At 38.1% G+C, this 26789-nt stretch overlaps 4 protein-coding genes and 1 long non-coding RNA gene across 11 annotated transcripts; 2 read left to right on the top strand and 3 right to left on the bottom strand.

Annotated features, from left to right (window-relative positions):
* Nucleotides 1-246: 246 nt before the first annotated feature.
* LOC105186789 (probable pathogenesis-related protein CaO19.6200) lies at nt 247-7325 on the bottom strand. Its single transcript, XM_011147234.3, has 5 exons — nt 6692-7325; nt 5748-5975; nt 4281-4430; nt 3607-3826; nt 247-3157 (listed from the first exon to the last, which is right to left on the bottom strand). Exons 1-5 carry the CDS (start codon nt 6905-6907, stop codon nt 2838-2840), a joined length of 1134 nt encoding a protein of 377 aa, XP_011145536.1. The 5' UTR covers nt 6908-7325; the 3' UTR covers nt 247-2837.
* A 141-nt stretch (nt 7326-7466) lies between these two features.
* Nucleotides 7467-9399, bottom strand: RpL31 (ribosomal protein L31). 2 transcript variants are annotated; one of them, XM_011147232.3, is made up of 3 exons: nt 9327-9399; nt 8689-8914; nt 7467-7676 (listed from the first exon to the last, which is right to left on the bottom strand). In XM_011147232.3, the coding sequence occupies exons 2-3, from the start codon at nt 8907-8909 to the stop codon at nt 7526-7528; spliced, it is 372 nt and encodes a 123-aa protein (XP_011145534.1). In that variant the 5' UTR covers nt 8910-8914; nt 9327-9399; the 3' UTR covers nt 7467-7525. The 2 variants fall into 2 exon arrangements, with proteins under 2 accessions (XP_011145534.1, XP_011145535.1); XM_011147233.3 differs by having other exon boundaries at nt 9209-9344.
* Nucleotides 9400-9952: 553 nt separating this feature from the next.
* tho2 (THO complex subunit 2-like protein) lies at nt 9953-20078 on the top strand. 3 transcript variants are annotated; one of them, XR_003113598.1, is made up of 28 exons: nt 9953-10152; nt 10287-10330; nt 10857-10948; nt 11043-11156; nt 11366-11481; nt 11571-11701; nt 11923-12302; nt 12593-12771; nt 12970-13556; nt 13932-14166; nt 14385-14502; nt 14590-14752; nt 14846-15027; nt 15276-15560; nt 15717-15829; nt 15960-16155; nt 16286-16414; nt 16550-16678; nt 16780-17037; nt 17257-17408; nt 17640-17769; nt 18033-18138; nt 18343-18377; nt 18452-18565; nt 18638-18698; nt 18818-18879; nt 19525-19739; nt 19942-20073. XR_003113598.1 is itself a non-coding variant. In XM_011147228.3 (28 exons), exons 1-28 carry the CDS (start codon nt 10088-10090, stop codon nt 19970-19972), a joined length of 4272 nt encoding a protein of 1423 aa, XP_011145530.1. In that variant the 5' UTR covers nt 9953-10087; the 3' UTR covers nt 19973-20078. The 3 variants fall into 3 exon arrangements, 2 of the variants coding, with proteins under 2 accessions (XP_011145530.1, XP_011145533.1); XM_011147228.3 differs by having other exon boundaries at nt 19675-19739; nt 19942-20078; XM_011147231.3 differs by having other exon boundaries at nt 18818-18874; nt 19675-19739; nt 19942-20078.
* An 84-nt stretch (nt 20079-20162) lies between these two features.
* LOC105186786 (uncharacterized) lies at nt 20163-22212 on the bottom strand. 4 transcript variants are annotated; one of them, XM_011147226.3, is made up of 5 exons: nt 22085-22212; nt 21574-21953; nt 21284-21504; nt 20990-21120; nt 20267-20828 (listed from the first exon to the last, which is right to left on the bottom strand). In XM_011147226.3, the coding sequence occupies exons 1-5, from the start codon at nt 22117-22119 to the stop codon at nt 20339-20341; spliced, it is 1257 nt and encodes a 418-aa protein (XP_011145528.1). In that variant the 5' UTR covers nt 22120-22212; the 3' UTR covers nt 20267-20338. The 4 variants fall into 4 exon arrangements, with proteins under 4 accessions (XP_019698613.1, XP_025158925.1, XP_011145528.1 ...); XM_019843054.2 differs by lacking the exon at nt 22085-22212 and having other exon boundaries at nt 20163-20828; nt 21284-21741; nt 21834-21953; XM_025303140.1 differs by lacking the exon at nt 22085-22212 and having other exon boundaries at nt 20163-20828; nt 21284-21753; nt 21834-21886.
* A 350-nt stretch (nt 22213-22562) lies between these two features.
* LOC112589516 (uncharacterized) lies at nt 22563-26210 on the top strand. The gene is made up of 3 exons (XR_003113599.1): nt 22563-22728; nt 23197-23360; nt 25346-26210. It is a non-coding gene; the product is annotated as an uncharacterized LOC112589516 (long non-coding RNA).
* The last annotated feature ends 579 nt before the right edge of the window (nt 26211-26789 follow it).

Consider the following 26789-nt stretch of genomic DNA (forward strand, 5'->3'; position numbering starts at 1 on the left):
TTTAATGCGCTATTAGCTAGTCAGACGATTTTATCGTTTTATCGTAACATCACGTAAGATCGCGATAAGCAGAGATCTAGCACAGAATTAAAACATGTCTCTTCTTCTGGATCTTATACTTCGTACATCGTCCCACGTATTCCTCACGTTTAAAAAAGCGAGTATCACTAGGCGACTATGCAAGAAATAATGCTTTCTCTTCTACAACGATGCGTCATTGGAAAATAATTTTTATCTTTATATATATATATATATATATATATATATATAAATAACAATCTATCTCTCAAATCCCCTTAAACAAGTCGAGGGCCAACAGGATCGAATCACAAAACCGCCGTGAATTTGCTTCTACTACGTAGAATCGCCTCTCGCAATAAGTTACGTACCTGAGAGATCACCGTCTATAATGATCGGGCATCACTTTATAAATAATCTCGCCGTACACGAAGAAAAAACGACTCTCTCTTACGCGACCATCATATATCTCTCGTTGATTAACTTTAGCGCGCTAAAATCAGCTGCGACAACATTCGAAGCAACTACAAGTGTCTGATGATATCGAGTCGATCTAAAGACTTCTCGCGGATCACCGCTACGTTGTCCCTCTCTTAATTCCCTCGTCTCGGCCATGTACGTGATGCATGTTGTGGACAATTAAATTGAAAAAATAAGGGGGAGCTAGTCGTTTCTCTTTATATGCGTGTACGTATGTGTGTAACAATTATCAAACAGTCTCTCTGGCAGACGTCGGACATAGTATATTTATTTGTGTTCGTTCTACGTTGAAAGCGAGAAGTGTCCATTGTGTAATGCAACTGTCGCTTTCGACATGACACCCGGCGAGTTCGTCTGAGCAGCTTGGAGTCGATCGCGATAATACGCTCTGATTGTAGTCACGCTCGCGATAGTTTTCGCTTAATGTTCATTGTTTTTTTTTTCTCGATTTATATTCGCCCGTGCGGATTCTAGCTCGAGTTTCAACATTTCCTTCAGTCGCAGAGCATCAGGTGGCTCCGCAGAGGTCTTTGCCACGGTTTCCTAATTTCTCAGTTTCCATCGATCCTTTTCGAACTTCGTCACGAACCTCCCGCATCAAGAATCCCCTCGACACCGAGGAATTTTTGCAAGCACGCGAGCACATCCCGTGAGATTCTTATTTTTCGAGGAACCTTGAATTCTTATTCTCTCTCAGATTAATCTCCGGTGAACACACTAGTCCTCATCTTACTCGGTAGGAACGTTCGTTAATGCTAAAACGCTAAGAAATTCAACGCCCGTTTCGCAAACCATTGATTTCAGTATAACAGGACGGAAAGGTGTGTGTGCAAAGTATCATATCCTTCTTGCTAGGCGCGATTTGTCACTTTAGGCTCCTCGAATTATATCATACAGCTGTATCTTACATAGCTACAACTACGAGTCCCTCGACACTCTGCGGCCCATGACCCGCACGGAGTCGTCACGCTGTCTTTTTTCCGGTATATTGAAAGTGTGGATACGCGACGACGCCGTGCCGTCGGCGGGCCGCAAAATGTCAAACGAATGTTGACTCTAAGCCGATATACAAAATAGGCGCGTAGAGCTTTTGGTGTTCTGAACAATCTCAGCTTTCACTTTGCACGCGATGTGCGACAAATGATCTCAGCGAATAAACTCATTGGAATTTGATAAACGAATTCTACGGCTGCCGTTCTCCTATCGTTCCTAACATTAAATTTTTTTCTTTTTCTTTTTCATTTTTTTGTTCTCCAAATCTCCAAATCAGAAATAAGTACGGTGATTCTAAATTTGAACTTCTATTACCTATACGGACAGTGGCGCAACATCTGTAATACCATAGCCCTGCTACGATAATCTAGCTGGAAGCCTTATCGAAGAATGTGATGAATTTCAGCAAGCTACTCCACGATATTAACTAGCCTTATTATTTTATAACGCTAAATGCGAGAATTTTGATTGTATAATCGCGTCCTTTGAAACATCTCTTCCCAACTTCCATATTTTTACTCAATTTTGTCTCTCTTTATTTTCCAAACATTTCGCCCGGCCGTTCCGGCGTGACGAATGTCTCATCCGCGTGCGGAGTCCTGAAGCGAACGATCAGTTACGCCACTGTCGATAACCACATCGCGAATTGTACTGCTCGAGATCTAGTCGTATTATTATGTACTACCAGCTACCAATCGTTGACAAAGCTCGGTGTACCTTTGATTATCACTGCTTTTGCAAGCGGTAGTTGGGGGCAGTAAAACCTGGTGACCGATATTTCTGCAGAAATCACCGAGTACGGTTGACCGCAACAATGGGATAAAGATAATACCGCGATATTTCCAACAGTGTTCGCGTACTCAACCGAAGGACATTATAACAAAGCACAATGAATTACATTTAGTATCACGGACTCGACAAAGAAAGATGGTTGAACTTTAGCATAAACTCAAGTGTGTTAACCGCGGGCGGACATTTTTAACGAAAACCGCCGGTACGGAGGTCGGTCGATTGAACTTCCCACGGAATCAGTTTCAATTGAATACACCCACGCGCGCGTCAGTAGAATACCCGCGAGATTATTCAGGGAACTCCGCTCGCAGAAACGCTCGAAGGAATATCTCGTCCGGCTCACCGTCCATCCGAGAGACCTCCGACTTCCACTTCCGCGACGCTTTTCCTGCGAGTTCCCTTTTCACAGAAATATCGGTCATCGTGTTTCGCATTCGAAGTCTTTAACTCGCGGCTCACGACGGGCCGGCAAGCGCGCGCCGGAAGTCCCGTCGTCCTCAGCGTCCGGCCCATCGCGCGCAGACACAGAGAAGGCATTTTGCACGGCTGTCGTATTATTGCCCGGAGCTGACAGACATGGTGTCACTGCCGGTGGAGGCGGTGTCCGACAAAGGGGGTGGCAATGGCGGCGGCAACGGCGCCGCTGCCGTTGACCTCAGCAGCTCGTATTGTCCCCGCGGTATCCGCACGGTCGGCGGCGACATCATCACATTCATGTTTTCCGGCAACGGTGGTAGCACATTGTTCTGGAACTGGCCGGACACGTTGCCCACCGGCTCATAGTTCGCCACAACGATCAACTTGCCGCTACGGCTGCGCGCCTTGCCGACCCCGAAGTAGCGGCTGCTCGCCCATATCAGTTGCGTGAAGTGACCTGGAACGACGTTTTTCCTCTTTTTCATTTTTTCCTTTTCTTTTTGCGCTAATCGTTCTCCGCGCGATAATCAATAGCGACGGCAGATTCTTATTTGCCTGAATCTAAGGCCCATATTATAACAGTCGTTAGTTGAAACTTCTCAGGTAACATAGAACTTTCTAAAAGACTTCTCACTTTTCCAGACGACTTTTCAGTGTGTGTGTGTGTCTTCTACATTCAGAAAAATACATATTATATTCGAGTAAATATTGGATGTTGCAGTTTAATCACATGATATATGTAGTAATGCATTTATAATCATAATTGAACCGATGCACATCCAACTCCTTAATTTAAACCTGGATATCTTGCTCGAGGCGAGTTTCAAGTTGCAACTATTAATACAGGTCTAAGAGAGGAACGTCGATTATTTTAGTCCCAGAGGACACGACCCCACTGCGCTTTACCTGCATTCACGTTCGCGTGGAGGACATCCGGCTCCTTAAGGAAGTCGTACTGCCTCACTGCGGAGTACCAGTAAGACGCGACTTCCTGTCCCGTGACGTCACCGGGTACGGCACCGCCGGGACGACAATAAAGATTATGACCCACGTTCCGGTCGTTCCTGTAGTAGAACGTGTTCGTGTGCGCCAGATGATTCGCCCATGTTTGGGCGTACTCGCACAACTGCAACGTTATAAACGTCATATATAACGTAATATATCGTCATATCGATTCTCCCAATTTCTTTTAACAGCTATATGAGCGACCGGCGAATGTATTTTTCGTCGTTTAAATGTATAACCGGACCGCACGCTGTGCTAAAAATTAGTTAATATAATTTAATAATAATGCAAATATATGTTATCATATTATATTATTATATATAACACAACATTATCGCTCAATATTTAATGACAATACAATAAAAAATATAATATTAGAACGGATACCTGAACATTGAAACTTGTGAGTACCCTGAATTTTTTATCGCCGCTCTATTTTTCGTCAGGCGTATTTTAAGTTTATATCGTGCAATAATATCGTGGAGAGAGAGAGAGAGAGAGAGAGAGAGAGAAAGAGAGAGAGAGAGAGAAATAGAGAAAGAGAGAGATGCTTCGCGTGTTCTCAAGTTCCTTACCTGAGGTGACATGGTCAACGGGGGTGCATTGTGCCGTTGCCGATAAACGTTGTGCCAGCAAAGGCACTCGGTGATAAATTCGCTGTCGCGCCAGTCGGTCTCCAAGTCGCTCCTGTCGTGCGTGATACTCATCGGTCGGTTGCTGAGTATCTATAAGAAAGTACGAAGGACGGGGTATGACACTTGTGAGGCCATGTATAACGAATTCTACTCGATCTATCTGATACGTTACACGCGATATCGTTAGTATTTGTCCTTCGGCCTAAGGTGACTCGTTTGCCTTCTCGCGTCAATGCGACACTCAATCTAATTCGGAACATGATTGTTCGCGAAATTTATCAATGTAACAACAACGCGTATAATCTTAATATAAAAATAATAAGGATTGGTGTAAAAATTTTAAATGTGCGAGAATGCGAATTCTGAAGCTTGAGGCTTTAGAATTATTCGAATTTTCGATTCTGCACAATCTTCAGATCCTCGCATTCTCGAGTTTCTTAATTCGCAGATCTGCAAATTCTTGGTAGCGTATTTTTTTCTTTTTCTGATTACTGGCTTGTCCGATGTTTGGTCTTGGACCTTCGAATCGTCGCATCTCTGGACTCTAAAATTTACTCTGCAGTCCTTGAATTTTCAGATGTCTCGAATTTTTGTCTTATTAATCCTCGAATTTTGCAGTCACAGTTCTGAATTCTTTTCGCAAAATTTAAGGAACTTCAAAACTTATTCGAAGAATCCCAAGACGTTATAGGTCAATGCTCGAGTTTGATTTCTCCATATTTTCTCACTTTCAGCGATGCGAGGAATTTGAAGCTTCACTCTGCGGAGAAAAGATTCTGTACAAATAGTCAAACTGAAAGTTCGTCAAACTGAAAGTTAGTTTAGTTAAATAGATCAGTAGTGCAGTTTCCTAACTGCGTTTAACAACAGGGCCGAGCCGAGAGATCGGTGTGCCGCTCCTGAATTCAAAGTATCGACCCAAGTGCTATGCGCGCGTGCTCCTTCGCACTTTTGATTTCGTATTCCATTTCGAAAACACAGTCGCACGTACAGCAAGCCAAGAACGCCAAGGAAATTACATTCCGCAGACCAAAAACATGTGACGTTCGTCTCGTACGTCTAGATCTCCACTCGAACTTGCAGAACGACACAATCCTACAAGTGTTCTTGTCAATTTCATTTCGCTATTGCCAATAATTCCAAATAATTATCTCATCCACAGAGTTTTTTCAATTCACGGCCTCAATTCACAGGATGAGAATTCTTTGATAACTTTTTCATTTTTCTAGAGAGCCAATGTAATAAATTTAGTTTCTCGATTATATATAAATTATATTAGATTATCGAGTATGTATATAATTCAACCACAACTTCAATTGAGGAAGCTTCTCAGCAATAATACTCAATTGTAAGTGAAACAAAAAACGTGATTTTGCGAAACAATATCTTAGATTTAGATTGTCTCACCTTCTTCAGGAGTTTCGGCCGATTGTCCAGCTGTTGCTGAGTCTGTTCGTAGTTTAGCGAGGATGTGGTGGACACCACCGAATCAACAATCCGGTCTGCCTTGTACAATTTGCTCTGTTCTACCCTTTTTCTGAGATTCTCTAAAGCTGTCGCCTCTTCGCGCTTCCTGGAGGGCGGCCAGTTCGCGCTCGACGTGTGGATCATGCTGATTCCGGCACATGGTGATTCCTGACGGGAACCAATTTTTTTACAATATTATTATAACAATAAAAGACCTTTCTGCAGTAATGTCATCTTGTTATCGCGATTCGTCGTTTTGCATACGTGAGATTCCCCGCAAGTGTTCCACAAAAATTTATAATTCATGATTTCCGTGCATGAATATTCATGCATTATTTAAACGACGATAAATAAATTGTGAAACATAAATGAATTAAATTCCCGCGCTATTGTGAGCAGATGTATACGTATGCGATACGTATTAATGTTGTAAAATACGGAGAGTTATCAAGTTACGTTCGCGTAATCTTGTGTAATACGTCGACACTGCGGTAACTTTAAACAAACAATACAATGATCTTGTTGTCAGTGAAAAAAATACAATTACAACACATAGATCATCGAGCGGATACAAACGAAACTCTTAGATATGTGAACATCCAAATCATGAATAAAAGAAAGATCTTTGAATTTCTGCTTCCTCTCAAGGAAGCTTCTGGATCCAAAGACTCGCGAATTATTGGAGCGTCGCGACTCTCCGTGCAATTTCCGATTCACATATCTTCGAATTTCTGTCTATCTTCGACCTCGCATCCGCAAAAACCAGGGGAAGCTATCCTGCGATTTTCTACATAGGACGAGTGCCAAATTCCGGACGAGAGATGCGATACGACTGATCTCCTCGGGAGCCACCTCCCGATCCTTTACAGCCGTCAAGGACCAACCTTGACGTGATTGCTATTGGGAAAATTGAAGTCCAAATGAGCGGCCTGGCTGAGCAATCGTCGGCTCGCGGAGCATCGGTTGCGATTGATCATCTCCTTCTGCATCGCGTACTTGATGAAGTAGCTCTCGTACTCGGCGTTGTCGCGCTGCGGCAGGAGCTCCGTCGTCTCCTCCGCAGTGCCGTACGCGCGATTCACCTCGCGCAGCTCCATCATCGCGGGCAGGCGACGAGCCTCGCGCTTTCGTCTCTCCGAGATCACCACGCTCGAGCCAGACTGAGCGCACACTGACTGCACCGTGCCTCTCTCCCGCTCTCCGGGACCTCGTACGCTGCGGACGTATGCGCGTCAAGTTCGCCGCGAAAAGCGCACACGCGCGGTCATCCACTGCTGAACGCTGAAGAGCGCTGCGTGGGCGGGTACGACGATGATCGTGCACCGGTACAGACGAGGGTCGATAAGCTTACGACGGTTGATGTTCTTAGCGCGCGTCGACGGTATCTCTGTCGGTAGTTTCTCAATTTTAAATTAGTTATACGCTGACACGATATGTATACATTTTTTCCCGGATATATCAACAAGCAATATATCCTATATATATATATAGTAGGATAACAATCAGATTATCCGCTGATAACGTAACTTTTAACATGATACTTCTATATGTACAATTCGGTTTCATGGAATATTAATTTATATCTCTCGCAGACTCAAACTAATTTTGCAAGTTTTCTAACGATATTTCATAGGATTTAACATATAAATTAATAGTCCATTTAGAATATTACAGCGTATTTTATATTTTTTATTATACATAAATACATATTAATGTATTTAATCTTGGCTAGCATCCACATTTTCAGTCTGAAGACCTTTGAAAGATGCAACTGGGATGTATGTGACAAGGGTGTACAGCTTGTTTGCAGAATCCTCATCATCATTTCTCCTTCTGCTCAGCCTTACGCGTACCCTAAAGGGAACATTTCTAAAAAGGAAAAGATTAATTAATTTTACATAATTAATATCAATATGCTTGATACACAAGATAAAACAGAACTTATAAAAATCAAAAACTATAGATTTTTGAAAAGATCTATTTTGATCTTTAGATATACAATAAATTTGTATGTTTGTTATTTTATTCATTTTTTTCATTATGTTTAGTATGAGATTATAAGAGATTATAAGAGACTAATATTTGATATGAGATAGTAACATTTATTAAGTTATTTATGCATTAATTTTTACATATTTAACTATTTTGTTATAGTTTAGCTAGGGGGACATAAAACTTTTCTACATGTAGACTAGCGCTAAAAGAGAAAAAAAGATAGAAGTTATTATAAAAAGAAGAGAAAAAGCCATTTCCTATTAAACTCACATAATAGATATTACTAATTTTTTAGTATTTGCTACCTTATATTAATATATAAAACAGTAGATTTCACTATATCCAAGTTAGCATATGGTAATAGTTAATATAATTAATACATATAATCATCAGTTTTGGCTCTACAACCCTTTGTGAGTCTTGGCCTGACATATAGTAATAATTAATATAATTAAATTTATATAATTTATTTATCAAAATAAGTGGCTATTTAATAACAATAATCTATTTACTGACTTTCAATGGAAGATATAAAAAAGAACCATCGTAATATTGAAAACAATACAAAAGAAATAAAGTTATGCCACAAGTAGATTTATCTACTTGGAGTTTTTTAGAAGAATCTCTATAAGCTTATCAAACCCAATATATTAGATCTATGTTTAGATAGCTTCTAAAATTATATTGTGTTTTTTTTATTTCCTTCTTTTCTGCAAAATATCAAATATATGTCTACTTTATCTTAAGCACAAAATACAATTTAGTACAGCTAAACAGAGGGCACATGAATCCTTTGAGTAAAGATAATATAACCTCTCTTTATTATAGTTTAACTCATAATCTAGAAATTTAGATATCTTTATCTTTTGAGTTTCATTAAAATTACCTGATACCCTTGGACCACAACTGTTTGTTGAGGCGTGTATCTATCCTAACATCAGGAGTCCCCATCTGCTTTTCTGCAAACTTCCTAATTTCTTTTATTGCTCGTGGTGCACGTTTCTTAAAACCTACACCATGCAGTCGCTTATGAAGATTGACGGTGTATTCACGAGTCACCACCTCGTTGATAGCACTCTTGCCTTTCTTCTCAGAAGACTTTGCCATTTTACCTAATTACAGAATTATTAAGATAAATATACATATATATATGGAAATTACATACAGGATACCCGCTGATATATGATAGAAAATTCTATAGTAAAACATAATCTCAGCAGTGTAGAAAAAGTAGTGTTCAGTTTTCACATTACAGCAAATAAATAACGTGTTTAATTTTATTACAATTATTATTTCATGCAATAAACGTGTCAAATGAGTTTCCAGTAGTAAGCAATAACAACAAACGCATTCGTCACGTGTCCGACACAGATTAATAAGGAGAAGAGTAAAAGTACAATAATTACTTGAATATTAATTCGTGAGAAGAAAACTTGCCGAATAAAATTTTACTAGAACCAACACCTCGTACAAACTGCACCGCAGGATGTTCAAGGATTACGATTTACAAAATATCGTCATTACCTTTCCAATATACGGCTATGCGAGAAAGAATATGAACGCGCCACGGAGTCAACGATACAATGACGTACACAATGTATATACATATAGGTGCAAAGACTTTATTGGGCCTCAAGATAAATAACTTATATCAGAAGATAAATTAGTATTAATAAATATATTTATTAAGACGTTATATATTTAATATGGATAGACATTCAAAAAGAGACTATTAGAAAGCAAATAGGACAAAATTTTTAATATATATTCAAAAAATTTCTAAAATATTGGAAAACCAAAAGGCCTGAAGGTACCCTTCTTTTCACTAACTTGATACTTTGGCTGCGTTCTGATATACACTGCCAGTGCTGAAAATATATAGTTTATGTCACATATACTATAGATTTTCAGTGCTGGCAGTGAATATCGGAACGCACCGAATGCTGCACAGCGAATGAGCTTGTAGTGAACAGCATTCCAACTACTTTGGATTGGTGAACTTACAATTGTCCACCAATCACAAGCGATTATTTGACAAGACTATGTGTTCCTGAACCAAAATTTCGTGGTGTAATTTTCAAATGCGTCACAATTCTCGACCTCTCGAGAATATCGCATGTGTGATCACATGCAATCGCTTCGAGGACGCGCTTACCGCTCTCTTCGCGGTGGCGAATAGGGGAGAGAGACGTTTTCGCTAGTGCTCGTTAACCTGCGATGTCGAGTTGATTTTTAATCCTTAGTACGCTCGGAGCACCTTTTTAAATTGGATCGGAGCGCTAAATATGGCCAGCAAAGTATGGCACACAGAATTATGGAAGTCATGGGATAAGCATGGAAGAAACGATTTGTAAGTGGTGTTGTTAGCGCGTCGCCTGGTCGACGCTGATCGACACGGTGCATTGCTGGTCGCGAAAACACTTATCTACTCCTGTTAACTCGCTCTTCTGAAGACTTAATTTGTGAATTCACGACTGTTTGCAGCCTCAAGCTTATCAAGCACAAATTTAAGGAAGGCAACACATCAGGTAATACACCGTGACTATATAGCCTCATGTCTATCTAGCTTGGCGGCACGCACCATTATTGTTTCTCTACAGACGGGCACAGTTTCCTTTGTATCGTTACACCTTAACATATGCACGTGCTACTTATGCCTATGTTGCATTGTGTCGATTATACAATATAATTTTATGTTTTAGTCTTTTACAATATAACAATTATCTGTATTTTCTTCATCTTTCTGTTTATTTATACGCATCAGTGATATTTGTACTAAAAGTATCTTTAATTTTAATATTTACTATTCCTTTCAGATTTGATTTTTATCACTTTCTTCTTCTATCATATTTCTTCATACTTCATACTTCTTGGTATCTTTTACTTTTTTACTTTTATACTTTATTTTATTAAAATTTCTATCAATTCTTATATCGTTGCTTTTCGCATATGCTGTGTACTGTGTACATATTTATATTGCATCATTTGATTTTATATGCTTTTCCTTGGGTTTTTCTAAGCAATACTAAAGAACTTGTTCCTTTACTTTTATAGAATGGAGACGTGGATTATACGAATTACTATCAAATGGAATCCATGGGAACATAAAAAAGGACAGTGTAACCCAGACGTTAGGTGAACTTACGGTATGGCCATATTCCTCATTGTTTAAAACTTTGCAAAATTATTAAAATTAAATTGAAATTGCAGCAATATTAAACGTATGAAATTTACTTGTAGAATTTGGATGGTGCAATACCATCTGTAATAGTAGACTTGTTAACTTTATTCGATGCGGAGGTACAAAATGAAGAGAGGAACAACTTTTATTATTTCGTGAAAGAATGTGAAAAGGTACATATATATTTATCTTTATATGTAGTTATTTATTGTACTTTTCTTAGAAATGTTAAGGTTGTTAATGTAATGTTTTGCTGAAAAGAAGAAATTAAAAAAAATACAGTTAGATGTTATAATTTTTAAAGTAGACAAAATGATTTTAAACAAAATGGATTTTCCCACATGTTATTATTAATTTCTTGCGTCTTCTTCTGTTTCCACAGTTTTTAACAGACAGAATATTAAAAGAACGTTTAGAAATTGAGACTTTGCAAGATGTTGGAACATTAAAAAACAAAAATTTTCAAACAAAATTTATAAAAGTGAAAACGAAATTATAGTAAGTATGCCCCAACCAATGTACTCAAAGCTTGTTCAACTTATTTGTATTAGACGAGTGTATCTTAAAACTCGTCTGTTTCTTTATAGTTACAAGCAAAGGAAATTCAATTTATTTCGTGAAGAGAGTGAGGGTTATTCCAAGCTCATTGTAGAATTAAATCAAGAATATCAAGGCGATGATGTGGCTCCAACACTGGAAATTGTTAAGTCTCTTATTGGTATGAATTTTCTCGTTTCTGCTGTGTTTTTATCTTAGAATATTGTATCATCCTTTTTTTTGTTTTTTTTTCTTTTTTTTTTCTTTTTGGAAATATGTCTAAGTCATAAGAGTTATTCTGTGAAGATCTATATAAAAGTATGTTTAAGTGATAAAATATGCAAGACGAATACCCCAAGTTAAGAGAACGTAGCGTTGTACAAAGTGCCGTTGTCCTTACAGGATATTTCAATCTTGACCCTAATAGAGTACTCGACATCTTGCTAGAAACGTTTGAAAATCGAGCACAGGACGATGCTCTGTTTATTCCCTTAATACGCTCATACATGAGCGATCAGCAGGTACTCTGCGAGGTACTAGGATTCAAGTATTGCTCCACTGTCAACGCCACGCCGTTCTCACTGCAAAAGGTTACCGCGCTCATGCTACAGCATAACGTGATCCAATTGGACGACATATTGCCTTGGCTAATGCCAGACGATAAAACTATCATATCTGATCACGAGCAGGCGATGAAACAGGCTAAGGAATATGTGCGAAAAATGAGCGTAATTTCTACTAAAGACAAGGAGGAAGTTGCAGAAGAGAAGGACAATTCACAAGTAGCAAACAAATTAACTTCTTCATTCTTCGTACTACAAATTCGATTTCGGCTAATTAACGAATACCAAAATTTTCACAAACGAGACGCACTATTTTTTCTGTGCAAGATTAATTATTGTAAATAAATATATAACGTAATATATTGCAAATAATTCAATATCTTCTTTTAAATCTGATTAATAATTAGCTGAATCAAATTTGTTGATTTTTTTTTTTTTTTATTTATCATATTTGATCTCACGATGCGATTTTTCGAACATTACGTAGTAACTAATATCTCTTCTATTAGGAAAAGTACGCAAGCAATCAAAAGTTTGGGCTATGCGAGGCCCTCTTAGAAGTCGGAGCTTGGCAGGTGGCTCAAAGATTATTTAATCGCTTACCAGATTATTGTCTCACCGATCAGCGTCCCATAGCTTTAGCACTGTGTAAAATGATTCAGGCCCTTATCGAACCCGTGTATAGAAAGTAAGTTATTAGTGTCTTTTTGTATTTCGTTTATTTCAACAAGGTAAAAATCGAGTAAAAATTATAAACGTATATAGCCAAACAAAGCAACGCTACGCTTCAAATTATCGCGTTTATGAACGAGTGAATCGCTTCACCAATTCATGCTCAAACCAGCTCCTGAACAAATTAATATTCTTCCATATTATTCCGTTGCAGACACTGCATTATTTCTCCGAAATTACCAGGCCGTAAAGTGCCTCCCTTAAAGAGCTCGCTCGCGCCAGCGCCGATACAAAACCTAGATGACATTCATGATCACTTGCTGCCAATGCTGATTGTCCTTGGACCGAATCTGCACCACGATCCTATTCTTATGTACAAGGTGATGAGGTTGTGCAATGCCGCCCTCAAACCGCTGGACGAGAACAATCAACCGTTGAACAAAGACAGCAGATTATACTATGATGTACTGACGATTCTCGATGTCGCGTTACTGCCCTCCCTTTCTTTCATGGATTGCAACTGCTGTGTAGCTGAGGAATTGTGGAACACCCTCAAGTGCTATCCATACCAAAATCGCTACTGCCTGTACGCGCGCTGGAAGAACGAAACACCGTTGCAGCACGCGGCTCTCTTGCGAAAACGCGCGGATGCCCAAAAGAAGATCAAGTCGATCATGAAGCGAGTGAGTAAGGAAACGATTAAGCCCGTCGGTCGTTCAATCGGCAAGCTTACTCATTCTTCGCCAGGAGTACTCTTCGATTATGTCCTCGTACAGATTCAGTTGTACGACAATCTTATAGGTATGTCATGAACGTGCATTTTGAGTTAACATTCCGTGAAAGATCTACTGCCAACCATTGATTCTGCGGCCAATCTCTTTTTTTATCTTGCAAAGGAAAGCAACGACAATCCATTTGTCCTTGTTTCAACCAAAGTAGCCTCTTTATTTTGAGTTTAACACTGAAGTTGAAACGAAAAATTGAACATGGAAAGTTTGAACGTAAAAAATGAACAATAACTAATAAAGATTTAAATTTAAAGTTGCTGAAAAATTTAGACACACATTACAAAATTAATTACAAAAATACAAGAATAATTGAAAAATATAAGATTGATTGAAAATATATGTGAAGTATATTTATAACATGTTCTATATTGCATTGAAAATATTACAGGACCTGTGGTGGATTCTTTAAAATATTTGACAAATATTTCGTACGATGTATTAGGATACTGCCTTGTAGAGGCATTAGCAAGCGCTGATAGAGATAGATTTAAACACGACGGCACCAGTATATCTTTATGGCTGCAATCTTTAGCTTCCTTTTGCGGAGCGATATTTAAAAAATATAACATCGAACTCAAAGGGTTATTACAATACGTAGCGAATCAACTTAAAGCTCAAAAGAGGTACACCTTTATTTATTTACATATAAAATATTTTATTTAAATATAAAAAAGAAAATTTTATTTAAGATATCCTTGTAATTAATCCAAATATTTTATTTATATATATATATATATATATATATCACATCAATACATTATAATAATTATTTCAATCATTAAGCCGCAAATACATTATAGTTACATGTGCCACTCTAGTCTCTCTTCCTCTCCACTTACAGCTTAGATCTATTAATATTAAAAGAGATAGTACAAAAAATGGCTGGGATCGAAGCAGCCGAAGAAATGACGTCTGATCAATTAGACGCAATGGCAGGTGGAGATTTATTGAAGAACGAGGTAAATTGATAGCGTCACAGGGCTATGTTAAATAATACATAATTCTTATGCAAATCAATTAACATATAAGAACATTATTTTTTCAAGGCCGGTTACTTCAGCCAAGTTCGCAATACGAAGAAGTCCTCAATGCGTTTAAAGGATGCTCTGGCCGAACATGATCTCGCAGTTGCTTTATGTCTATTAATGGCTCAACAGAAACATTGTGTCGTTTATAGAGAAACCGACAAATCTCATCTCAAGCTCGTTGGTAATTATGCGAAAAACCCGAAAATATTACGAAACGATATTTTGTTCCTTCGTAAAAATGTTATTCTCTGACGAATTCACTTTGTTACAACAGGCAAGCTGTACGATCAATGTCAGGATACATTGGTACAATTTGGAACGTTTTTGGGGTCGACTATGACTGTGGACGAATACGTAAGACGATTACCTTCAATCCATTCTATGCTTCAGGACAATCATATACATTCAGATGTCGCATTTTTCCTGGCAAGACCGATGTTCGCACACGCCATAAATGTAAGTTTACCATCTACACGCATGTCCAAATTTATCGATATCGATGTTTGTGTATGAATAATACCGACATTTTTATCAAATCGTCGATTGCGAGTAGATTATATCTTCCAAACTATTTTAAAAATATGTAATTTTAATTTAAAAAATCACCCCCAGTTACAGTTGCAAATACATTTGATTGAATAATATAAGATGAATTTCCTAATCTATTTTCGTAAATCACAGAAATCGATTTTATATATTTGCAGACGAAATACGATTCTCTCCGCAAAGCCGATGCAAATTATAAAAAAATGTCTACGGCTATGAAACAATTAAAATATGCGGAGGCAGCGCAAGCCGTTATGGCACCTGTTGCCCAATCAGTCAGACCATTACACCCTCTGAAAGTGTGGGAAGATATATCGCCGCAATTCCTGGTCACATTTTGGTCTCTGTCAATGTACGACTTGTACGTACCAGTAGAAAGTTACCAGAGGGAAGTCAGCAAACTGAAGCAATTAGCGACGCAAACTGCTGACTCCAAAGATATGGTAAGCAAAAACTGCGCGTTTATTAATATTATAATATTGTGTCACGAAAATATTAATATCTAATAAGCTCATTAATTATAAAAGGTAATAGAGAAGTCAAGATGTTAACTGCTTCTAATGAAATTTAAAAATACACTTCCCCTCCTTTTTTATTAGAATGTGAGTAAAGGGAAAAAAGAACAAGAGAGGTACACCACTCTGATCGAAAAACTGCAAGAAGAAAAGAGAAAGCAAGAGGAACACGTTGAGAAAGTTTTTGCGTACCTGAGGTAAAATAGCAAATTGATCAAATTGCAATATTGCGCAAATAATCCTCAGTATATCCTTGAAAAGTACGAGATTTTAAGATTCACTTCAAAATATTTTTGTGATTCTAACAATCCTCGTATTATTGTGTAGACAAGAGAAGGATACATGGTTCTTATCGCGAAGCGCCAAATCTGCGAAGAACGAGACGATAACACAGTTTCTACAGTTATGCCTATTTCCGCGGTGTACATTCACGACTGTGGACGCCATGTATTGTGCGAAATTTGTACATACCATCCACTCCCTGAAGACTGCGAACTTTTCAACCTTGCTTTGCTACGATCGTGTAAGAGAATCTTTCAGTATTCGTTAATGCAACATTAACTTATCGACAATCATACGATTGATAAAATTAATATCTTGTGCTTCTTCAATTCTATAATTCATCTTGTCATTTTTATATTTTCGGTTTTCAGCTTTTCTGTGATATTACATATTCAGTCACTTCGTGCACAGAGAACGAAGCGAATCGATATGGGAGATTTTTGTGCGCCATGCTGGAGACTGTGATGAGGTGGCATTCAGAGAAAGCCATTTTCGATAAGGTAATAATCACAGATCGACAAATTTCATGAATGAAAAATGAGTTTTAGTTAGGAAGGAATTTTTGTAGTTTGTATAAACATTAATTCTAGTATATAATTCATTGATTTAAACATATGTTGTATTTTGCAATATAGGAATGCAGCAATTATCCGGGATTCGTGACAAAATTCCGCGTAAGCAATCAATTTTCTGAAGCAAATGATATGGTTGGGTTCGAAAATTACAGACATGTCTGTCACAAGTGGCATTATAAAATCACAAAGGTACATGCACAACCTTAAACATTTATATGATTAAAAAATTATTTCGACACCGACACAAACAATGCTGCTATAATTGAATATACTTTCGCTTCGTTTTAAAGGCTATTGTAGTATGTCTTGACTCCAAGGATTACGTGCAGATTAGGAATTCATTAATAATATTGATCAAGATATTACCACATTTTCCTGTCTTGGCAAAACTCTCTCAGATTCTCGAACGAAAGGTAGAGAAGGTGAGAGAAGAAGAGCGTGGCCAGCGTCAAGACTTACATGTCCTGGCCACGTCCTATAGTGGACAACTGAAAGCCAAAACTCCCAGTATGATACGTGAATCAGATTTTCATCACGTAGGCGATAAGGTTGGTGACTTTAGAATGTGTATTAAAAATTTGGAAATTTTAGAAATTTAGCATTTACTGGCAGTGAAAAACGGATATTGCATCTTAAGAATTTGCGTTTTGTAATACAATTAGTTTTTCTTGTATTTTATATTCTCACAATTAACATTACAATTATGCAGTTATCTTTCGAAAAATTATACTACAGGAATATTTATATCACTACATTTACTTATACAGGCTGGGAAGACACAAGATACTACAAATAATGATACAAACGAAAAAGTCAGTAATGGAGTAACGGTGAAAGAAATTAATAATGGAGATAATCGACCAGAAAAGGAAAATAAAGAACAACGAGAAAAACGGAATTCATCTAATCCAGCACATCAGTGAGTACATGATGTCTGTGATACACACACACACACAAGTTATATTAGAAATGACCATGATTATGAATTATTCTTTTATAGGTAGAAATTATTTTAAATGATTTAAGAAAATCTTGCAAATTTTTAATTGGAATTAATTTGATCTTATTATATTAATTTTTAATTGTGGAAAATATTTTTTAAATCTAATTATTTCTTACGTATTTATTATAATGTTATTTCTCTGAACAGTGAAAACACAGAAAAGCTCAGAAAGAAAGAAGATAGCAAAGATGTTTCAGAAGCAAAAGAAAAACACGTGAAAAAAGAAGAAGTGAAGGAAGAAGAAGGACAAGATAAAAAGGAACGCAAATATTATAAGGTAGCTATTATATCAATGTGAGACACTATTTTTCCTAGATCATAAAGAAGTTTTGGAACTTAAACGTTAAAATTAATAACAAATTAAATTTTAACATTAGTTAAACGTTAGTTAATGTTTCTCTAATGTTAATCTAATATTTATTTATACATTTTTATCTAATGTTATATATTATCAGTGCTATATATTGGATGTCTCTTGTAATTAAGATTTATAATTTAGTTTCCTTTCAGTTTCATGTATTATATATTTTATAATTTCAGGAAGAGCACTATTATAGCGGTGGTGTAGACAATTTAGATCGAGATCTTTCTAGTGTGTCAAATAGTAGTGCCAGTTCAGGACCGACACAAGAAGGCCTTGAAAGAGGTTGGTTATAACCATATTTATGATATCGTTTACTCTGGCTGTATATAAAATATATTTGTGAAATTAGAATTTTGTGAAATTAAATATTCTCCATATTGTCCAAGAGGATACTTTAGGTTGTTGTCATATGTTGATATAAATAATATAACAATATATAAATTTTTTTTTATATTAAATTTCATTTCTTTTTATATTCAATTTCAGACGCAAAAAGAAGAAAAGTAGAGAGCGCTCCAAAGGTAACTATATTATTTGTATTACAAACTTTAACTTACTTTCATTTCTCTTTGTAAATAAATATATTTCTATACAGCAGGAAGGAAGGCGAGTGGAACCTACCCTTGATAAGAAAGAACGCTCCAGCAAAGGGAAAACGCGCGATGAACAGAAAGAGCTGCGTAGGGAAAAAAAACAGGGACGAAAAAGGGTAATTATATGCGTAATGCAACAATGTATAATTCAGAGAACCGTATAATTGTTAAATAAGTATTTTGCGCAGGATCGAACGGATGAATCTGTGGCGACTACTGAACAAAAGCGAAGAAAGGATGATGAAAGAGGTCCGTAATTATTTTTAAACCATAGTATAAAAACTAGCGTATGTACGAACTGACTGCATGGCAATCGTACAGAGATCACTTGCAAAAAATAGATATTAAAAAATGAATATGTTTCTCAGCCAAAGGGACACATCAGAACGGCGACATTCCTGAGCATAGAGAGAAACATCATTACAGTAAGGTTGGTATTTATTAATCAGCATTTCTCCTTAATAATGTAATATCACATTGAAAGGCTTTTGTTAGAGACATAGTCGATCATGTACCTTCTTTTTTCTTCTATTGTGAACATTATTATTATTATTATTTTATTAATTCTCTCACATTCTATATAACTTATCTCAGGTACGATAAGTGCTAATTTATATTGTATTTAAAATGTTCTTACTCGCTAAATTCGTAGATATTTTCTACATTTTCTTTATTTAGTTTTGGATGTTTTTCCAAGTTTGTTATAAAACTCTTTAGGATACACACGCACGCAGAGTACGAGAAACATTTAAAGTTTTAAGAAATACACAGTATGATTAGACTGATGACGAAATAATAACTGTAATACGTGATTTGCATTAATTCGCGTGAACTATTATTGAAATATACAAAATATTGTTCAATTAATTCACAGCTCTATGCCTTGCAAAATACGCGTATTTCCGATATTTTGTGTTTTGGATACTTCGATCAAATTACATTATATATTGTGAGATTTTTTACGTAGAAATTGCAATTTTTTTTCTGTAGATTTTTCTAATTAGCTGGCTTCTTTCATAAAAGGAGAATCCAGATTATTATTTTCTTAACAACTTTCTATTACTTGACTTCATAGTTGATAAAGACGTCTACTTCGAGTACGTTAAAGGGACGAAATGGACGGCAATAGCAAAAACAAGAAAGTATAGGTGACAGTCTCAAGTACCCAATGTCAGCCGCAAGAAATCGTGACATACGGAAGATTCATTCAAGAATCTATTTTCAGGAAAAATCTCCATACGCAAAGGATCGTCCTCATGAACGCGAAGGCCGTGAGAATCGTGATAAACAATATCCTTTTCTATACTTTTATCTATAATAAGTGCAAATTTTTATTTAATAAAGTGCGAATATGTAAAAATATTCCAATATTTTCTATCTTTGTTATTTTCTACAACTTATATTACTGATACCACGATAGTGTTTTGATTAAATATTCTAACATCCAGTTGCAAATATTAAAGTAATATATAATCCTTAACCTCAAGTGCACCAGGAGGAGTTCAGACCCGAAACGGAGATGATGTACAACAACGGAGAAGATTCCGACTTAACATTTTTTATGCTATGTTTGGTGTTGCATGTAATGATTGTAGAATTCGAAATAAAGTAAGAAGAAATAGTGGATAATTTGTATATTAAGTTAACATCCAATTTTATAAAATAAACTATCTAATTGTCTGATCATCGAAAGAAATTATTTTTTTCTTCATATTTCCATAATCCAGTTTTTTCTTTCATTTTTAATATAGGAGGACGGAGACAAATTGCAACTTTTGTGGTTGATGCACATGGTGTACGCTGTGCAACATCAAACGTGCATAATACGGCGACAATAAATAATAAACAAACTTCACGAAACTTCAACGAAGTTTCAGTTATCTTATTCGCTACGAAGATGTGCTGACAAAACTGCAGAAATACTGATCGGCTTTCGAGCTCTCCTCTTCCAAACGTTTTAGCCTCATCTTAGCGTCCTGTAAGATATCTTCTGTGGAACTGCTCTCACTAACGATCACATTCGCGCCGACTCCGGTTACAGAAACCGGCACTTCAACGTCGACGATAGATCGCAGCGAACGCATTTCCTCCAATTGACGCGACAGCTGTACGCTTCGCAGAGTGATCTGCTCTATTCTGGATCGTTGCTCCTGCACAAGATTCGACAGTTCCAGTTTCTCTCTCTGCAGTGCTTTGCACTCGTCCATTAACGTACAGTTCTCCAAGTCAGTTTGCACGTGAATATTTCTGACACTCGTCGTTTGGCCGCATTGGTTTTGCGCGCCTTGCGACAGTTCTTTCTGCATCTTCACTAGCTCTCGTTGAAGTTTCTTCAAATCATCCTCAAATTTCCTGTAACTGTTCCGTTCTTTCTGCAATCTGAAATCATATTCATCAATGTAGAGCTTTGAAATGCAGGCAGAGATTACAAAATCATAAAATTACAAAAATATTAGTTATTACTTAGAATTTATATAGTATATAACTGTACATATTTTTATCAATTATTAATATTAATCTTTTTAATTAGCACTGAATACCTGTTAGCTTCTTGTGTTAAAAAATTCTGTCTCATAGACAACTCTATTTCCTTCTGTAAAATGTTTCGTGCCTCACTGTCTCTCTTCTCATTCAATTGTTTTTCTTTCAGTGTCAAAGACTGCATTAAATTCTAGATGCATAAGAAATTATATAAAATTAATCTATATATAATATATTAATCTATATATTTACATATATTGATATCACTTTATCAGTTATGATTATGTTACATATGTGAAATTTTGCATTACAGTTAAAAGAGATATTTAAAAATGTTTAATTTAGTATATCACCTGAGCTTCTTCCAATTTTACATTCAGAGAACTAAGTTGATGTTTTATGACAGAAGCTTGCTGTTTCAACTTGCTCTCCTTTGTCCTTAATTCATCATCATACAATTGTTTCTGCTGTATAATTTTTCTTCTCATTGTTCGTATTTTTGCTGTATCTATAATATTTGCTTCCAGGGCTAAATTAGCTTGTATTTCCTTGTCATACAGAGGGTCTTCTCTGACTGAAGATTGAGTATTGACGGTAGAAAAGTTTATATAATTTAAGATAGATAACAACAGAGGTGTCTCACTGTTCAAATAACTTGATATGATGTGTTGACCTTCAGGCTTTTTTGGATCAATGCCCAATGTTTCCAAGGTATGTTCTATATAATCGCTCTGCAACTTATGCTTACTACCATCTTTGCCATCTTTGTCATTGCCATCAGAGCGATGTAGCATATTGTTATAAAAGTTTACTAAAAGTGGAACTTCACTAGCAAATATCGACAGAGTAAAGGAATAATTGTGATTAAATAGATACTCTGCTATTAACATATCGTAAACATACTGCTTTGCAGATTTCACCTCTCTGCTCTGACATAGTCCCAAATCTTTACCCTTCAAAGCGTTCACTAAATTTTGGCGCAGGTATGTTCTAATATTCGATATAATTCCGCATTTGTCGAACCTAATGAGACACACAACAGATGTATATATTTACATACATATACAAAATAGAACCAGATAACCTTGCAAATTTGTTTATTTTATATTGTAATCAAGTATAATATTATATATACGTTGTTTATATACACTTACCATGCATACATGGTAGGATAGTAATCACTATCCATGTTAAATCGAAAAATATAATATAAAATGATTATGACAGTTTATTTGACAACGAGCATAAGATGCTCCAAAAGTGTTGACGATATAACCGCCACTTTTGCTCGATAAATTGTGGATAACTTTACTGCCTATTTCTCCTCCGTTGATAAAATAGTCGGAATAGGTACCGGTAATCGCTACATTCTCACAATCAATAAATAAAAACAAAAGTCGCGATATATTACCGATAGATGTCGCACGAATAATTAAAAATGGCTAACGACGTCGCAACAACGGTATTTACTTTCCAATATTTATATTATTAAGAAATAGCATAATTTTTGTCATGGTCTTCTCATTGTTGACTACAGATTCATTGTAAATGATTACATTGCACAGTAGAACGCTGACATTTCTCCGTATCGATCGATTAGAAAAAAACTGTCGATATTTTTTCCTGATCGGCGAACAGGATATCTCTCTGCAGCGGGGGAACAGTAAAGGGGAGGATGTTTGGACGAAATGGCGGGACAGAGAGAAAGAGCCGATATGGAGAATTGGCAAAATAGATTCATTAGCACGACGTCACCGCAGCTGCGGCCGTGGCGAAACCTCCGGTCCTGTATTCTCGGGTTAGTGGTTTCCAGCGAGTAATTATTGCCCGAAACCAATGTTGCCCGAAGTCCTCTCCCCCTCTCGTTCTGCAGAGGGGCGATGAAGATCCGCCGTTGAAAGGCCGCCCGGGAACAAAGCGGCAACAAAGAACGTCGATTTTCCCCGTTCCGCGGCGAGCGATGAGCCGATTAACCCTTCGTTGGGCGTTCCGGTTTTGAATCTGGCCCAGTCTGGTAAACGATATTCGCCGGAGAGCTCCAGCTGGGGATATCATTACCGATTAAAAAATGTCAGGTCGCAAGAAGCGGCTCGACTGGCGCGGACGTAACCAGGTCCGTTGATTTACGCCTCCCGTTGTAAAATCGTTATCGCATGTGTTTAACATGTGCAACTCTTTCGTCGTTTTTAGCGCTTATTTGTGTCTGCGAATGTCGTCTATATGCATGTTCCGAAAGATAAGATTAATTATTTACATATTATCATAGGATTATCAAGACATCGTCCTTGCTGGAGTCAGTGCCAGAGAAACGCCGCGGACAAACTGAAGAAGAAAATTGCGACCACTTAACATTCCTTTCTCAGCGATAAATTCGGGGGAACGATGTGTCGTCTTTATTTCTCGTTCAAGATTAATTCAAGGGCGAATTGGGTGAGACCATTAGTTTCTAATTCAGCGGCGAATTCCGTAATGGTGAATAATGTAACGAGGTCACACATAATTACCTCGTGCGACTAATTACGCTACGCGAGTTGAACGCGACTAACTAACGGGTTAACAACACCGGCTCAGGAGAGGGTGGCGAAAGGACAGAGGTGGGACGGGGAGGGGGAGGAATCCCCGCGAAGGGGACCACGGTGCTTTGGTCGACGGTCAACCTATAGGCGTGCCGCAGCGCGTGTGCCGAGAACGATTCGCGCGCGGTGCGGCTAGCTGATTAATTAGAACCTCTGCCCTACCCTCCCTCCCGTTCCCCCCATCGTCAAGGGAACTCGATGTAATTACGGGCATCGGGTGCGCGCGGCGCGCGGGGTAAGGAAGGGGATGCCCCGGCGGAGAGATGCGAAATGACTGCGCGCGGGTTGGCCGCCGCTGCGGGGGTGGCACCGAAAAGCACAGTGGTTCGCGTGCTGCAGTTACCGGCGAACGGACGGATGAGCATACTGACGGACAGACAGACGGATGGACGGACGGATGGATAGATGGATATATGGATGGATGGATGGATGGATGGATAGATGGATGGATGGATGGATAGTTCGGATGGTTAGGTCGGGAAAATCTCTCCGGCGACGCGCCGTAGAAGGCAGTGGAGTTCGACAAACTGGATTCATTACGCTGCGGGTAGAGGTAGAACGGAGTGACGACGTGAAGAGAGAAAGAGAGAGAGAGAGAGAGAGAGAGAGAGAGAGAGAGAGAGAGAGAGAGAGAGAGAGAGAGAGAGAAAGAGAGAGAGCGAGAGATTGAGCGGCGGAAGAGTGGAGGGTAAAAGGGTGGCGACGCGCGTCGCAGCATACCACCACTGGCGTGGTCGCGAACATGAAGAGGTGAACTCTTCCGTTCCGCGATGCCCGACCGATCTTCGGGCCGCCGTTGGAGCTCCGTTCATCTTTTCAGGAGAAAGTCCCCTTTTCCTTCCGGGGGCCGAGTGTTTTCTTTTGCGGACGTAAATAGGAGCGATGATCGTTTGTGACTCTCGCCAGGGATTGAATCTACCACTGTCGTAGTCTCGTACTCTTCTACTCTCGCGGTACTCTCGTTTAACGGAAGCAATGTAACGTAGATATGTACTTAAAAGGGGATGTTTGATTTGATTAGAATTTTTTATGCGAACTCGATCCGATATTATAATATTTTGCAACGTAAGAAGAATCCAAAGAAATAGAAAAGATACATGAGAAGGAAGATTTTCTTTCTTCGAAGTTATTCCGATTAGAAGAACGGAGGGTGAGTCGGTTTCACAAATTCTCGAGCGATCGCGCAATGCGAAGAGCGGGCGTTAAATTTCCTGCGCGAGGGATTCCTTGACCGCGGCAGTCCTGAATCTTACCAGGAAGATTTCCGCTTAATTTACCTCTCATTGGGCTGGCCGGCACTCGCAGTCGTTGCCCACCTATTTAATATGTCGATCTCCCTCTCCATCATCTCCTCGATCGATCTCCTTCTCCCTTCGTCTCTCTCTCTCTCTCTCTCTCTCTCTCTTTCTCTACCTCTCTTCCTCCTCCCCTGTTCCTCCTCAAACTCACTCCTAATATTTCCCTTACTCGCGTCTCTTTCCGCTCGCTGCAGCATCTGTTACGATATCGGATGCGCCTATTTTCGACTCCCGCGGAAATCGCCTTTTGTTCTTAGCCCTCTTTTACGCGTTTCAACTCTGCTGTCGCGTGTCTAATACGAAATTGGAAATTACATATCTCTGATTGAAATTATGAGAATCCAATCAACGATGTATCAACATAAGACATTAAATCCCAACTAATAATTTCTAAAATTTTGACTATTTTCTCTCTCATATAGATTTATGAAATTTTGATATATATACGTAACGTATTCGATTGAATATTATTAAATTTCAACTGATAATCTTAGAACTTATCCGTTTAATTGATAATTTTAGAACTTATTTATTTTTTCAGATAACTGGGGCAGCTGAATTGATTGTTTCCAAGAAATATTAAGTTCCAATTGATGATCTTAGAAAGATCTGAAGCTGAACTTTCGAACGAAAGCAAAATGATACAACGATATCACCGATGAGTCTCAAGAAAGGAGCAACCAAGCATACGTAGAAGAGAGCTGCGTGCACGCGCTACGGCCGCGACTCCCGATGAGATTGCACACAATGCCTGGGTCTTTTCCCGCTTGCTGTGCCGATGATGGTCGTCGGCACAGATCCGCTTTAAGTGATTACTGCATTTCCATACGCGGCCAGAACGCCGAAGAACGGAAACAATGTATCCCGGAACAAGCGGCTTGGATATCGCGCATTGTGTTCCGGATATCGCGGCGATTCGCTAAACAAAACGGCCACTGGTTCGCCTCCGGTTCTCCTACCCTGTCTCCCTCGCTCTCCCCCAGTTACTCCTCTCTCCGTTAAACGAACGACGCAACCCTCCCGGAGCTCCGACGGACTCGGTGCGGCTGTTCCTTCCAGCATACCCGCTGCCGTCCGCCAACCGCGAAGAACCGAATGGCATTCGCTAATGCGTGGAAATAACAACGGCGATGCGATGCGCTTTCACGTCGGTGGCCCGTAATGAGCCACGCGATTCGGAATCGCATGTAAGAATGCGAGGATCGGTAGAAAGGCGAGACTGAGTATGCAACGTGCAGATCGCAAGCGTGACTGTGTCGTGCTCAACTCGGCAAACTATATGCAATTACGGAATCATGGTCGATGCAATTTTTCAATATTCCGCATACGTGTGATTTTATAATTGGCAGTTCTTGCGTGATACACAGCATGAAATTATGCACAAATTATTTCTGATTGCGTCAGAAGTTCTTCAGGCTTCGTTGATATCAAAGAAGGTACGGTTTCACATTCGTTATTCGTTTCGATAGTACATTAGATTTTAACTTTTAAAGCTTTTTAAGAAAATTTAAAAAAGTAGGATCTCTATTATGTACATAATGAAAATTGAATTTTTATTACGTAAATAATGAAATTTATATTTCTATGATGTAAAACTTATATAATGTTACTTTATCTTTTATTATGTTTTCACAGTCTGAATTATTCAATAGTAATAAGAAACGTATAGCAAGAAATTGCATATATGTGTGCGTGTAGCTGTAGCTGGAATCTTTTAATAACTATCGATTTACTGATAATGAGGCATCCGTGAGATTGATGTACAGTATAAAGTGAGAAATCTCTCAAAATATTAAGAACTCTTTTATCTCGTTAAATTGCATTATATGATCATTAAATTACACCATGTTTCAATATAGAAGTAGGTTATATGTTTTGTTAAGCAAGCACAAAGCATTTTAAATATTTTTAACACTTTTGAAAAAGAAAGAAAAAGTATATATTTGTAATCATACGTATAGGATGAAATCTGTTTTACCGATCGA

The sequence above is a fragment of the Harpegnathos saltator genome, unplaced genomic scaffold (assembly GCF_003227715.2).
Source record: "Harpegnathos saltator strain DR-91 unplaced genomic scaffold, Hsal_v8.6 scaffold534, whole genome shotgun sequence".
Classification (NCBI taxonomy): Eukaryota; Metazoa; Arthropoda; class Insecta; order Hymenoptera; family Formicidae; genus Harpegnathos; species Harpegnathos saltator.